At 35.8% G+C, this 16,520-nt stretch overlaps 1 protein-coding gene across 1 annotated transcript in view; it reads right to left on the minus strand.

Annotated features, from left to right (window-relative positions):
- The window catches only part of UGGT2 (UDP-glucose glycoprotein glucosyltransferase 2), a 133,547-nt gene that overhangs the window by 6,892 nt on the left and 110,135 nt on the right, over positions 1 to 16,520 (minus strand). Inside the window, exons 31-36 of the mRNA XM_065902092.1 lie at positions 14,343 to 14,428; positions 12,874 to 12,972; positions 11,539 to 11,623; positions 9,508 to 9,690; positions 7,110 to 7,270; positions 6,223 to 6,337 (exon numbers count right to left, since the gene is read on the minus strand). Of these exons, the coding sequence (XP_065758164.1) occupies positions 6,223 to 6,337; positions 7,110 to 7,270; positions 9,508 to 9,690; positions 11,539 to 11,623; positions 12,874 to 12,972; positions 14,343 to 14,428 (729 nt within the window). The remainder of the gene's footprint in view (positions 1 to 6,222; positions 6,338 to 7,109; positions 7,271 to 9,507; positions 9,691 to 11,538; positions 11,624 to 12,873; positions 12,973 to 14,342; positions 14,429 to 16,520) is intronic.

Genomic DNA, 16,520 nt, shown 5'->3' on the forward strand with positions numbered 1-16,520 from the left:
TGGAAGGAAGCGCGCACCTGCCCTAGACTTTGCTCTTGCACTGGGCCCAGAACCCACCTTGCAATGCCCTGTCTACCTCCAGCTGCCTTGAAACACCAGGATTAATCACTTACACTGTGTCTTACTGGTTATGTGGTCACCACCACACTCTCCAAATTCTGAGGTGACTTTTTAGTTCCCTATCAGGAAACTGCTCCATGAATATTTTCACACTTCTGCACACTCACAGCTTTCTAACCAAAGTCTGCTGGCACCTGGGTAAAAGGATGTTTAAATGGCAAATGAACCTAGTAAGTTAAAGACAGATCTCTGGAGACATCAAGAGACCCTGTTTACATGTCAAGGGCTGTCGAACCTGTCCATATGTGTCCCCAGAGAGTATCTGTTTGCATTCTGGAGCAAAGGGCATGTTTCCTTTCTCTCCCAGAGGGCACCAGGGGAACTTGTGTTAGATGTTCCATCTAAGGTCCAAGATTCATAATTTTAGGGTTCTTCTCACAGCACTCCTATTAATCATAATACTGAAAGTCCTAGCCAATGAAACATGATAGGAAAAGGAAATATAAACCAGTATACAGATTGGAAAGAAAGCAATAAAACTGTCTTTGTTTGACAATGACAAGATTGTTTATGCAGAAAATTCTAAGAATCAATAACTCAAACTCCTGCAATGAATAAGCAATTATAACAAGGTTTCAGGATACAAGGTTAATATACAGAAAGTCAAGTGCTATATATCTGCAATGAACAAGTGGAATTTAAACTTGAAAACATAACATCATTTACATTAGCACAATCCACGCCCCCTCACCTGCCCCCCACCAAACAAACCTAGGTAAAAATCTAAAAGAATGTTCCTCTACATAAGGAAAACTAAAATTCTGATGAAAGAAACTTAGGCACATCTAGATAAATGGAGAGGTATTTCATGTTCACAGATAGAAAGACTCACTATTGGTATGATGTCAGTTCTTCCCAACTCAATTTACAAATTCAACACAATCCTAATCAAAGTCCCAGAAAGTTATTTTGTGGATATCAACTGATTTTAAAGTTTACACAGAAGGCCCAGAATAGCCAACTCAGTGGTGAAGAAGAATAACAAACAGGATGATACTAGTGAATTTGAAAATCTTCATATAAATTCTCTAGTAATTAAAACACAGAGATTTGTAAAAGAATAGACAAACACAGCAATGGAACAGAATAGAGCCCAGAAATATGATAATTCTTTGTACTTTCTACTCAATTTTTTCCCTGTAAATCTAACACTGCTCTAAAAAAGTCTTATCAATTTAAAAAAATAAAAAGCTTGACTGTTCCTTCTTTGAACCCCCTTTTCCTGGCAATCCATTCTTTAAATCCTTAAATAACCTGGTCTGTCATCTTATCTCAGCCTCTTTCTCCCATCGTACTCCCAGTCTCTGACTACCTCTAGATTTTCAGCTTACTCCATTAAGTACTCAGATATCAATATCCTTTGATCCCCTTTAGGACCTGATTGCACTGTTGTTTCACTGTCATTTATCCCTGATGTCTTCACTCTCCCTTCTTCAATTTCCAAGGTTAATCATTATGTTTAATCCCTTGAATAGATTCTCAACTGTCCTACCCTTCTCTCATTTAGTTGGACATGTTTGGCAAAATAGTCCTGGTTAAATCCAAACTCTGACCTGCCTCCATCCAACTAAACATGGCTGGCAAAACACACAGACACATACACTACACTCTTTTACATTCTCATCAGCAGTGTGTGATAGTTCCAATTTCTCCATATCCTTGCCAATGCTTTTATGGACCATCTTCTTATTATAGCCATTCCAGTGAGTATGACGTGGTATCTTGTAGTTTTAATGCAATACCTAGTGACCAATGATGCTGAGCATCTTTCATGCATTTACTGGCCACTTGTGCACCTTCTGTGGAAAAATATCTATTTAAATCCTTTGAGTATTTAAAAAATTTGTTGTCTTTTTGTTATTAAATTATGAATCCTTTATATGTTCTGGATACTAGTCCCTTACCAGACATATGATTTTCAAGTATTTTCTCCCATTCTGTGGGTTGTCTTTTTCACTTTGTGTTCTTTCATGAACAAAGTTTTTAATTTTGATGCAGTCCTGTTTTTTCTCTAGTTGCTTATATTTCTTTTTTCATATCTAAGAAACCATTGCCTAATCCAAAGTTACAAATGTTTACATCAATACTTTGTAAGCATTTTACACTTAATCCTCTCACACTCAGGCATTTGATCCATCCTGAGTTAAGTTTTTGTATATGGTGTTAGGAAGGGGTCCAATTCATTCTTTGCAGGTAGACATCTTATTGTTATAGCACCTTTGTTGAAAAAAACTATTGTTTCTCCATTAAACTATCCTGGCATGCTTGTCAAAAATCTGGTGAGCATAGATGCATGGACTCTCAATTTATTTCTGGACTCTCAATTCTATACCATTGATTTATATGTCTCATCTTATGTCAGTCCACTCTCTGTACATATTTAAAGGGTACAATTTGATAAGTTTCACATATTAAATATTCCTGTGATACTATGACCACAATCAAGCTCATTGAATATATCCATAACCCTCAAGTTTTGTTGTGCCTTTTTGCAATCCTTCTGGGCTGTCCTTTCTACATATACCTAAGCTAGTTCCTGGGCAAACATGAACTGGTTTTTGTCCACGTGGATTGGTTTACAATTTCTAGAATTTATATAAACAGAATCACACAATACGTATATTTTTGGCCTGGCTTGTTTAATTAGATCAGTGTAATTTTTAGATTCATCAAAGTTGTTATGTGTATGATGAATAAAATTCCACCCTTTTTACTGTCCAGTAAATATACCTTTTTACCATTGATTAAAATCTTTTTAATTCAATTTCATTTTGATAGATATCTGGGTTTGTGGCAGGAAGCTTCTGACATGGCCCCCAGTGATCCTTGACTCCCAGTACTCATTCTCTTGTGCAAGCATTCCTCCTAGAGTGCGGCTGGACCCACTGACCTCCTTCTAACAACAGAACATGCAAACGTAATGGGATGTCAATTTTCTGAAAAGTGTGCGGAGAACTGATACTATTTCTTTCTTTAATACTGGGTAGAATTTCATGTATGTTTTGTAGAAATTAGAAGCTATCTGGGCCTGGAAAGTTGTGCTAAATTCAATTTCTCCAATAAATACAGTGTTCTTCAGGTTATCTATTTCATTCTGAGTGCATTTTGATAGTTTGTGTCTTCTATGTAATTTGTCCATTTCATCGAAGTTGTTTATTACCATAAAGTTGTTCATAACAGTTTCTCATTATTCTTTCAGTATCTATAGATATTGTGCTATCATGTCTCTCATTTCTATATTATATTAGTAATCTATGTCTTTTATCTTTTTCCTGATCAGTCTCGCTAGCGGTTTGAGCTTTACTAATTTTATCAAAAAATCAGCTTTTGTTCATAAGAAAACCTACTGAAACACATAATTTTTTTCATTTTTTCATTTCATTGATTTCTGCTTTCATTGATTCCACTCCACTCATTAATTATTCCCTCTTTTCTATTTACTCTGGTTTAAAATTTGCTTTTTTTTTTTTTCTAGTTTCTAGGTAGAAGCTGAGGTTATTTGAGACCCTTTTTCTTTTCAATATAGTACTTAGTGCTACTGCTTTTCTAAGGACTATTTTAACTACTTCAGATTATGTAACTTATCATTTACTTTGCATATAGAAGAGAAGTAGCCTAAGGCTAAAAAATAAATAAATTCATATGAAATGCTGAATGGCTTGGCTGATTGGTCAGGAGCCCAGAAAGGCAAGGACATGGGTCCAAGGGGGCAAAGTAGAAGTGACCCTGCTTATCCCTCCCAGTGAGCTTCCTGGGGAAGCTATGCTTATTATCCTTATAACTCTGGGAGGCTCTGGGTCATATCACTAGGTTCGGGGAATCTAGGTGAAGGAACAAAGATCCAGGCCCCCTGAGCAAACTGTAACAATCAAGAAAGGCTATCTCAGCTTTAGAGCCCCCTGTAGGGGTTGTCTGAGGCCTTTGTTGAATTTGTAGAATTTGCCCAATTCTGCTTCCTTTCCTTCTCTAATAGCTATTGGTCCTGAAAGCACATCCTAATAAACTTCCTGCAAGTTAATTTAGAGGCAGTTTGTTTCCTGGATAACCTAACCTATAACAGGCAGCTGAACACTATTTGCTGATGTAGGGAATAGTGGAAGAGAAATGTAGCTCAAAATTTGATTTTTAATTTCAGAAATGTTCTGGGCATTACTGTGTCTATTTCAATAGATTTAACATACGAGTTAGGCATTCAGAGGAGAGAGAGGAGCCAAAGATTTGGGATTTCTTGATAGAAAAGCTGTGAATTAAAGCCCTGAGTGTTTGTAAGAATGCTAATAGAGTGGGCACAGAAAGAGAAGTGAGCCACGAGCAGAAATTTAGAGGACAGCAACATTTAAATAAGAGGTAGAAAAAGAGTAGCTCTAAAATAAATTGCAGTGGAAAAGTCATGGACATCAGAGAAGAAGCAGGAAGATTTGGTATTATCAAAGCTAAGCAAGTTTCAAGAAAGGTGAGGTTGAAAACATTTGTGTTTCAAAGAAGGTAAATAGGCAAAAAGTGTTCACTGGATAAGAAGCTATTACTCTGACTTTAGAGAGAAGCATTTACTGGACTGGCAGGAATAGGAGTCAAATATATCAGAGAAAGGACAACTATTCCCCAAATATAGTGATGCTGCTCTGGAAGAGTCCCTCAGATGCTTGCTGGTTTGTCTGAAAAACTGGTCTTTTCTTCAGTTATCCACAGGCAGATAGGGTTCCTTATGATTAACCCACCGGGGAAATGACTGAATTATAAAAATGTGGTATTCATAATCTAAATCTGGAACATCACTGGGGTTTACTGCGGACCCAACATCATTTTTTTTTTTTAACTAACTGGCAATACTGTAGACACTACCTTGCATTTGTACATACATATGGCGAGTTCTCTCAACTTTCAAGAATGATTTTTTTTTTTAAATCGATCCTTCATCACTGTGGTCTTGAGTCAGTCATTAGTATTTTGAACTATAATATGAATTTGCTTGACTTGTAAACAAAGGGCCTCAAGTTTCTGTGTTATCTAGACCCTCTGTTGCCTCTCTTCCCTTGTATCAGACTATTTTCTCCCCATCTGTACTATTCCTCAAACATGTAAAGCCCACTCTCACCTTGGGACCTTTGTATTCGATAGTCTTTCTGTTTGGAATTCTCACCAATATCTGCACAGTCAGCTCTTAAGCCTCCATCGGAATGTCACCTTCATATACGTCTACAGCCACTCAATTTACAACAGCAAACCCTAACCCCTGTTCACCATTCTGAACTCTATCATGTTTTCCTCTTTTACTTTGTCTCTGAAGTACTCCTTATCTTTAAATACAGCTCACTGATTTATTTGGTCATTTTACCACTAGAATGAAAGCATCATATGCTAAGGATCTCTGCTCTGTTTTCTGATGTCCCAGCACTTAGGAAAGTATCTGACACATTGTAAGTATTTAACAGATACTTGCTGAATGAATGAACAAATATGTATGGTTCTAATAAGAACTTATATTTGTTATTCACTGGAAAGAAGGAATAGCGGGAACTAAGGGCTACAGGGTTTTTTCGTCATTGTTGTTTAGTCGCTAAGTCGTGTCTGACTCTTTTGTTACCCCGTAGACTATAGCCTGCCAGGCTCCTCTGTCCATGGGATTTCCCAGGCAAGAATACTGGAGTGGGTAGCCATTTCCTTCTGAGGAAATTAAGGGTACCATAGTGAGGAAATAAGAGGACATGGGAAAAAGTATTTGTGAGGAAAAACAAAATATAAGGCAGTATCCAGGGAGGGCACAGGATGAAGGGAATTTATCTTAAAGATCAGACAGAAAGAGAGAAAGGAAGAGAAAGGGGAAGAGGGAGGGAGGGAGACAGACACCTTTAAATGACGATGGAGGCAAGTGAGAAAAAGACAGGGTAACACAGTGAGCACACAGTGGAAAGAAGTTTAAGGATGGAAAAGTCAAGATCAAATGTTTTAGTTCTGACAATGCTGGGCTTAAAGTGAAAAAATATGTACAAAACTGTATAAAGGGAAGAAAGGTTGAAAATACAAGATTTTGATGTTTCTAAATAGCAGGGGGTTACAGCAGTCTATGAGTACTGAAAATTATTCCATAAATATTTCACTTACCTGATCTAGGTTTGAAAGACTGTTTGGATCTTGACTGAGTGTTTGGTACTGGCCCCGGAGCCTGTCACCTGCCGCAATTCTCCTGAACTTCTTGAGATCCACCACGTATAAGGCGCTGCAAGACATGTATGCTCCTTGACAGCCAGTATTGTTCCTGTATATTTACTTTCCTCTAGTGACTATCTACAGTGATGGTATCAACTTTAGATATCCTTGGGTCTAACACAATGAATCTTTTCATAATTTGCTCCCCATGTCTTACTATTTCCAAGGAATTTGAGGTGTGATTTGATGCTGTTAAGACCCACATCCTCTTAGGGTCACCGCCAAGTTTTCTAAGATCTCCTGAAACTCATGGCCCTACAAAACAATAATAGTTTTTTTTCGAATTAAAAAAAATTTATTTGGCTGCGCCAGGTCTCAGATGCGGCATATGGGATCTAGTTCCCATAGCAAAGATTGAACCTGCGTGGAGTCTGAACCACTGGACTACCTGGGATGTCCCCATAATATCAGCTTTGAATACAGTATCTTCATTCTGTTACGAGATAAACAAAGTTTAAATCTTCTGCAGAAGTTAGGAACAGACAGTAGAATCAGGTTACTTGGGTTTAACTCCTGGCTCAGCTCTGGACTAGCAGCGTAAGCATGGGCAAGGGACAAAAATGCTATATGCCTCAGTTTTCACATCTATAAAATAGGGATTATAACAGTATCAAAAGGCTGTCATAGGGATTTTATGAATTAACAGACATTAAATCTTATGAGTGACTGGCATGTAATAAGCACTATATAATTGGTTGCTGTTATTTTATAATTTCAAAGAAAACTGAGCCTTGTGATTCAAAAAGTTATTCACTCAAAGATAAGAGTATGAATTTTCTTACCTGATATGGTATTTCCTTTTTAGAAGATGTGATGCCCAGTATCCTGTTTTCCAGAAGCGATATCCATCCATTTCTGTGCGGCTATCACAGAAGGGAGTATACCCGTAAGGAGCTCCATCCAAGTCAAAATCTCGAAGTTCTTTCAGGTCATGTCTCACAATCTAAATAACAGAACAGTTTCTTTGATGAAGACTATAAAATAATAGCAGCCTTTTTAATGTGACTCTCAAGTCATCATTATCTTGTTGTAGAAAAGACAGAGAACTGAGTTTCCCCACAGTTCTTTCATCCAGCACGTGTTTACCAAGTTTCTATTTTTCCCCCTTGTCCTCACAGGTTAAAAGAAACTTAAAATTTACATACCTAGTCTGTATGTTAGTGGTTTTACTCATTAATAAGAATAGTTTGTTACATCATTTTTAATAAAGATATTTTTAAACTGAAGTACAGTTGATACATTATAGTATATAAGTCACAGGTATATGATAGTGACTCAAATTATTAAAGGTTATATTTCATTTATAGTTATTATAGAATATTGGCTATATCCCTCATGTTGTACAATATATTCTTGTAGCTTTTTTATACCTAATACTTGTACCTCTTAATCTCCTACCCATATATTTGCCTTTCCTTCCTTCCCTCTCACCACTGGTAGCCACTAGTTTGTTCTCTATGAGTCTGCTTCTGTTTTATTCATTAGTTTGTTGCACTTTTTAGATGCCACGTATAAGTGATAATAACATATCTGTGTTTCTCTGTCTGAATTATTTCACTGAGCATAATGCCCTCCAAGTCAATCCATGTTGCTGCAAATGGCAACATTCCATTCTTTTTTTATGGCTGAGTAGTAATATGTATCTCATTCTGTATTCATTCATCTGTTGATGGACACTTAAGATTGCTTTCATATCTTGGCAATTTTAAATAATGCTGCTATGAACATTGGGGTATATATGTTGTTTCGAATTAATGTTTTTGTTTTTTTCAGTTACACACCCAGGACTGGGATTGCTGGGTCACATGGTTGTTCTAGAAAAAGTTTTTTTGAGGAACCTCCATACTATTTTCCACAGTGGCTATACCAATTTACATTCCCATCAATAGTGAAGGAGGGTTCCCTTTTCTCCAGGGTCCCCTTTTCTCCACATCCTCACCAATATTTGTTATTTGTGCTCCTTTTGATGATAGCCATTCTGACATGTGTGAGGTGATATCTCATTGTGGTTTGATTTATAATCAAGGAATTCTGAACAAAACATATTTCGGTAAGCCATTAAATGTATGAGTACACAGCTCTTAATTTCTCAAGGTATAGATGAATAATTCAAAACAATTTTTATGGTGTATCTCTATTACTGTAAATATATTGGCAAATGTTAGTTTTAATCATAAAGAAAAATCTTCTGATTATTCTCAATGGCTTCAATGAAGTAATATTAGCCTGTTTGATTTTTTAATAGATTCTAGTCTGCTAGAAAAATATTACTGCATATATAATGGGAAAGAGAAATCAATTTTATGTTAGTATGTTTGAAAATACTTCATTACACTTTTGCCTACTTTCTTAGTTTTTAATTATAATTATTCACATTTATCAAGTTGGAAAACAATACAAAGATAACAGAATTTAGAATACATAGATATAATATAGAAGTATATTATAAAATAGGATTTGAAAATATACTTTAGTACTAAATAATATACTAACTTGTGCATTGAACTTATATAACACTTATATTTACATATTATTGTTTTTAGAAATTCTGTGTATTTTTAAAGACTTTAAGAGAAATTCTGTGTATTTTTAAAGTACTTATTGTTTTTTACCATTAATGATTACAAAGGCAGGTAAGGAGGGAAGGGTAAAAATCATAAAAATTTCTGTTGAAAGCTGAGGACCATAATTTTTTTGGCCAAATTAGGCTTTTTTAAAGTGGCAGGATAATGGGATTTGGTTATTGCTAATTGCCAAAGAATGTTGCTGAAGGAGGAAAAAGAGAGATGAGTGTGTGTAATTGCTAATGTTTCCAGCAAAAAGAAACAGTTCACTTTAGACAAATTTCAGCTCATATCCACAGGAATTCATATAGCTACTTTTACTGTGATGATTTATGTAAATATTTGTTTTATTTTTAACTACCAAAAAAAAAAAACTACCTCAGAGGAAAAATTGCCATGTCTTAAGGAATAACTGGTACTTCTGGCAAAACTTTTGATTTTCCCCTGGAATGCAGATTATAGAAAAGATACTTTGCTTATATATTAAAATTATGTCTTATGTTTACATAGCATGGCAACAAAGATAGCAATAAACAGCAGCAACATAAAGTGTGTCCTATACTTAGAAGTATAAAAAAGTTAAAGCACTCTTAAAAACAAGAGTTAATCTTATTACCTGGTCAGCATCAACAAAAATGATTTTGTCCACTGCAAGAGGAAAAAGGACATCAAGGAAAAGAATCTTATAACCCCAAATAATTCGTTGTTTTTCTGTCTGTTGATGAAGCCACCGGGGCCATCTATACTGGACCAGCTCATACTGGAATCCATACTCCTTAGCCATGTGCGGGATCACTTCCTAAAACACACACACAAATCAAAGAATATGTTTAAGGAACAGAAGGTAGTATTTGTTTCAGAGAAAAAATGTTAACATTTTAAAAGTTAGAGTTTACTATAAATTGTTACAAATGAACTGGTAAAATATGTCTTAAATGGTTGTCTTCTACAACTTGTACCTATTAATAAGAAATATGATGATGCTGACAAATATAAAAAGATAAGTATACATGAAAAGTGAAAAGAAGTTTTAGTCACTCAGTTGTATCTGACTCTTTGAAACCCCATGGATGTGTAGCCCACCAGGCTTCTTTGTCTATGGGATTCTCCAGGCAAGAATACTGGAGAGGGTAGCCATTCCCTTCTCCAGGGGATCTTTCTGATCCAGGGATTGAACCTGGGTCTCCTGAGTTCCAGGTAGATTTTTTTACTATCTGAGCCAGCAGGGAAGCCCTTTAAAGACATTAAAAAAATAGGTACACTATATTAATTAGCAGGCTTATTAATTAACTAAGATAACTGTTCCTCTAGTTTTACTGCTAATGTTTGACCTGAAAAACTTAATGATAGAAAAGAAAGCCTCTGGATCTTGGAACACCTATGAATCAAACACTTCATGCACATGTCCACATGCTGGTTAATCAGAGACACCGAAGATGTGAAAGGTGTAAAAAAAAAAAAAAAAAAAAAAAACTACACAAAATGAGTTGTAAACTGATAAATTATATTCCTGATATAAGTATCTGAGATTTATGACTATTTACTTCAAGGATTAAAAACACAACACCCAATAAAAACCCTGTACACAAGGTCTGAATGGGCTTCTTTAATTAGCAACACTCCATGTATGCTGTCCCAGTTCTACTAGAAGATACAAACTCTGTGCACACAACTCCACTGGGAGAGGAAAAGGAAAGCTTGGTCTGGTCTCCCCTGGATTCTGTCCTATGTGTCTCTTTGCTTTGCTGATTTTAATCTGCATCCTTTTGCTGTAATAAACTATGTAACTCTGAGTGAAACTGCTTTTCTGAGTTCTGTGAGACCTAGTGGGTTCTTGAACTTAGGGGTGGGTCCTGGATACCTCCTAATTGTGCAAGTCAGCTATGTAACTTCTGAGTTTTGGTTTTCTGGGAATAGCACATTATGCAAAGCAAAGGAATAATGGAAGTAAAATACTCAGAAATGCACCTGGCAATACCAAGGAATAAAAGCATGGTTGGCTGTTTTTATTTCTGCTTTCACCACTGGTTTGGGTCTAGAAAGAGAACTCCTTTAACTGCTTTCGAAACAGACCCTAACTTGCCAGGAATCTGATTAATAGGAAGAAACGGGGCAAAGGATGGGGCTAAGTAAAGGGGAACAGACGCTCCTAAACATAAAATGCCACAGACACTAACTGTAGTGCCCGCAGTACCACAGCAACCACGCACTGCATGTGATACTAGAGCCTTCACTCTTCTTGGCTCCGTCAAACTATTTTCTGTGGCACAGTTTTCATGTGTTCTAGATACTACTGTTCTTGTCTTTCTTTGTAAAAATATGACAAAAATCTAATTTTTAAAATTAACAATCTGCACATATTTTTCATTGCCAACTTTTATTATGAAAATCCACTAATCCTAATTTTGAGTTTGCTTAAAAATAAACCATCTCCTGTTGTCCTTTTAATCACTGCTTTAAATAAAAGCTGCAGAGAATTTTTAAGCCAGATAAAAAATATTGAATACCAAGTTTTAATTGATTATATATAATAATTTGAGTAAATATACATTTCAAAAGACTCATTCTGAAAAGAGAAATGTTACAGGATATAAATAATTTATTACTGAAATATTAACCACTCTATATAAAAAATTAATGTACTTACTTTAAACGTTGGTGAGAGATAATTTTTAAGAAACCAGAACTTCACTGGTGTTTTTGTGTTCCGTAAAACAGAAAGCATCATAATTCTGCATAAAACAATAAACTCAATAAATTCACATTAATAGGGGTTCATCCTACTTCTCTTAAGGCATTTAAATATTTAAAGATATTAACTAGTTTTTCACTATGAATTATGCAGAAACAGAGTGAAGTGTCTTCAAATCCTATGGCTGCTCATCAAGTATGTAACATATAAGAATATAATATAGGTGTATATATATAGATATACATACATATGTGTATATACACATATATATGCCTGCTATAGACTAAATGGACTGCCTGTTTGTTCCAGCTGACAGGATAAAGAAGCTAGTCTGAAACAGTATTTAGTTTAACTAGAGTCTAGTATCTCGGCTCTATTATTGTGTCATTCTCTCAGTTGTGTCCGACTCTTTGCAGCGCTACGGACTGCAGCCCGCCAGACACCTCTGTCCATGGGATTTCCCAGGCAAGAATACTGGAGTGGGTTGCCGTGTCGTCCTCTAGGGGATCTTCCCCGACCAGGCATTGAACGCATGCCTCCTGCACTGCTGGCAGATTCTTTACTGCCTGAGGCGCCAGGGAAGCCCTGTGTCATTAATAGCAGCTATATAAACCTTGAAGGCCTGAACAGCCTATCTTGATAAATTCACTGGACAGGCCATGTGTTTTGCTATTCTAGACCTCTGCTTGGAGAGGATACAGATGTATCTAAAGTACCATCTTAAAATGTCAACACATCTTCAAATATTTTTGAGGCATTCTCTATGATCCTTCTATATATACAGTTAAAAAAATAGCCCTCTGTAGTTTATAAATATTGCCCCCTCTTCTCAGATGACTCCTTTTTATAAAACAAGGTATTTCTTTACCAGAAGAAGAAAATTTACTATATATTCTTTATTCTCTCACATCTTACTACAAAATATGTCCATTTTCTAACCTTAAGGAGTATTGGCATCTCAAATCAAACTTAAAATTTCACTGTGTTTAGAAAATACGCTTCTCTCATAATTTTAGGTTAAAAAAAAAGCAAGGTGCAAAGCAGTATGTACTGTGTTGCTATTTCGGTAAAAGAGTTAAAAATATACATTTGAGCTTGTCTATACATATCTTTGGCAGGTATTAAAATAATAACATTGGTTTCCTGTGAGAAAGTGAATTGGGGATCAAGGGAACAGAGGTGGGAGACTTTTTTCACTGTAATTTCTTTCATTCTTTTAAACTTTAAAAATGATTTTCAGACCATGTAAGTGTATTCGTTTCCAAAACACTAGATTAAAAAAATGCCTACCTTAAAAAGCGTTCATATAAATGGCCAGAAGCAACTGAAAAAATGTTTAGAACATCTTTTTCCTTATTATCGTCTTGTTTATGCAGCCTTCTTGTGAAACTTGGAATAAAAAAAAAACTACTGATCATTAGTTTCTTAATACTCACCTGCACACTTTACATACCTAAGTACTGAATTTGATAAGAGATAAAAACAGGAATGCTTTTCTAAATGAATGGTTAGTACACTGTAAATAAGTACTTACCCTAAAAATTATGATTTATATTTAAACGTGACAATATAACTTGAAATTTTATGATTTTTAAAAAATGGACAACACAGAATGCAATTATATTTTCTGTAGATTAATGAGATAGTACTCTTGAATCTTTGTGAGTTACAAAAGTTATCTTAAGAGCACAGAATGAGTTGCAGCATGCCATGGCCACATGCAATGTTTTGAGGCTTTTGTTACGACAGGTATTTTTGAAATCTTTTCTCACTGTAAACCCCCAATTAAGAAAAATACAGTTCATTCAGGGAGGGGAAGAAAAAAATCACTTGAAGTTAGGATTAAAACTCAGACATAAAAGCGAAAGCACTCTAACATACACTTATGTATCTGGAGGAGTCACCATTCCCCAAGACTTATCTTCTCTCTTCCTAACAAAGCAGCGCTTTGTTTTGGTATCCCTTCTGTAAGGGCTACGCCATAGGTTAACAATATCTTTATTCCTTTCTGTCTCTACCTTCTGGTTTCAATGGAAGCTCATGAACAGATACACTTTAAAATGCCCAGATTCTAAACAAGTCTACTCAACTCATCTCAAAAGGAGTCTGAGACTTTCTCGATCGGGAACCAGTTCAACAGCATACTGGGACAGTAACATCATTCTCATCAAACAAGAAGTCAGCTTATAGAAAAAGAAGCCTAGACTGGGCAAGCTCTTCTTGTAAACCTTTGTCTGAAAGTGAAGGCAGCACAAATAACAGAACTATGTGTTGGAGATGTCTGGACCACATCACCTGAATGCTCAAAGTCAGCTCTGCTCCTGAACTCTTTAGATGTGTGAGCTGATATATTCCTTTTCTGATTAATACAGGTCCCAACCTAACTTAAATATTTCCCATGATATTTAACATCTCAGCTACCCTGGGCTACTTCCTGTTCTGTGAGAAACATACCCAATCTTTCTGACTTCAGGTAACCAGGTACCTTCTCTCTCTGTCCATCCTTTAGAATATATCTTAGCCATGCACTCCTCCAGTCTTTTCTGAGGTTCCTTCTCTCCTCTGATTTGAATAGCCCTTTATGTTCATTCATCTTACAGCTCCAGTTTCCTATCTCGTATCAGTAATATTTATGTATTGTCTTATCCTTTCTAGAGAACATCTGTGCTTAACTTAAATGTTTACCATGTGCAGGGCTTCCACACACTAGACTCTTGATGGGTCTATAGTTAAATGTTAAAACATTCATTAGAAATTACCTTTTAATGGAATCCCACATTCCTCTTTTCTTTTCACCTTTATCGGAAAGGATATCTTCCTTGATTTTATCTGGCTTTTTCCGTACCTAGGTAGCATGGTAAAGAAAAACTTTAGAATTTTATAGATTTAAATATTATGCTGCATGGATAGAAATATCTTGGGCAGGTAACTCTTGTAAATCTAAGATGTGGTTTAGTCACTAAGTCATGTCTGACTCTTTGTGACTCCTTGGACAATAGTCCCCCAGGCTCTTCTGTCCATGGGGTCTTCCAGGCAGGAATATAGGAATGGGTTGGCATTTCCTTCTCCAGGGGATCTTCCCCACCCAGGGATCGAACCTGGGTTTCCTGCATTGCAGGTGGATTATTTATCAACTGAGCCACCAGGGAAGCCCTAAATAGTTACAGTAAATGAAGCCAAAAAAGATCTTAGTACTTTATAGAGACAATCTGGTTTCAAGCATCAGTTCAGTCTCTTGTTTTCAGTTCTTTTGTAATAATTTCCACACTGCTAAATAATGTGCTTACATGTGTACTTACTGATTTATCAACTGTAGATGTCATCTACTGTATATCTGGTTCACAGAGTTTAGACATCATTCATCCTTTGTCACAAAGGACGAGTAGCTTACTTCTATCACTCTTCCCTTCCCGTCTTTGTCTGGAGGTTCTGGTAATACTATCTTTATCATTAGTTTTTCTACTGAGTATTTTTGTAACTTTAAGTAATCCTTAAATCTATATTTTTTATTCCAACAAATTCAACAGTTTCTCTTGCACATATCCTATGATAAGGATACTAGCATCTCTACCTTTTCCCTTTGTCTCAACTTACATTAGCTAAACCTTTACTTTGGCATTGTAAATATGGATAAAATTTACATTTACCTTGGTCAATATAACTATCTTTTGCATTGTTTATTCTACAACTTGAAAAATCAATAAAAAGTACATATATACACTGTAAATACTGCTCAATTGAGTCTGAAAGGTTACTACATTTCCTCCACAGTTATGATGGTATGACCACCATACTCTTCCTGGTTCACACGGATTCTGCTTTCTCACATCAATAGATAAGCATTTTTTTTCTTGGAATTTTATTGTATTTTTCTTGTGGTAAGATATTTCTTCATCGTATACCTAATATTTTCCAGTTTATTATTCATGTTATTTAATCATCTGGAATTCCTATCTTTCTGAACACATTTTTCTTGGGGCTTAACAATGAACTGCTTCCTTCAAGCTTTCTTTGCATTGGTTTTCACATTAATTTCATCATTTCTTGAAATACCCATTTTCCTCTTTCTTGTTCTTTATTCTCTTTGTGATGGCAAACACCTTCAAGAACAGGTGTGAAAGGTAATTTTTCTAAATTGTCACCCTTCAGAGAATATTTGACTAAAGAATCCCAGGTTCAAAATAACTGTCCTCAAAACACTGAAGTCTTTGTTTCGTTGTCTTGAAAAATAAAACATCTGATGCTACTGTTAGAGTCATTCTAACGTCATTGAAGTGACTTGTCTTTTCTCTTTGGTAGTTTCTAGGATCTTGTGTGGGCCATTTATCACTCATTCTAATTTGTGGACCCCTTGATGTGAATATGTTTGCCTCTCTTTATCTGTGGGATACTTTCCCTCCTCCATTTTCTGTTCTTCCTTCCTGGAATTCCTACTGGTGAGCTACTGGAATTCATGGGCTGACCCTTTATGTTGCTTATCTTTTCTCTTCCCTTTTCCCCATTCTTTTGTGTAATTTGGAAACACAGAAGGTGAGCAGATAGAACTGTTATTAAAAAACAACTGAAGTACCTAGGTATGGTTAGGCTGTAGAATGTCTTCAGGCATGGCATGACTATCACCCTCAACAAAGATTTGATGACTTTGGTGAAGGAGTCAGACCTGCTCTATACCAGGCAAGAATAGGTAAAATTAGAACCAATATGGAGAGTGAAAAAATTCAGCTCATCAAAAAGAAAACTTAATAAAGAAATTTTTCAATGGTCAAAATTCCTCAAAGTAAAACACCTCAAGTCTCCCAGCAGAAAAAATATTTTTCTTTCCTGTTTGTAGGGCTAGGATAATACTAGCTGGAATGCTGGTCCTAAAGGATTTGGGTTGACTTGGTAACTTAAGCAGCTGCTCTGAGTTTATGGGGTTTTCATTTGAAATGATTAGA

Source organism: Muntiacus reevesi, chromosome 11, assembly GCF_963930625.1.
Source record: "Muntiacus reevesi chromosome 11, mMunRee1.1, whole genome shotgun sequence".
Taxonomy (NCBI): Eukaryota; Metazoa; Chordata; class Mammalia; order Artiodactyla; family Cervidae; genus Muntiacus; species Muntiacus reevesi.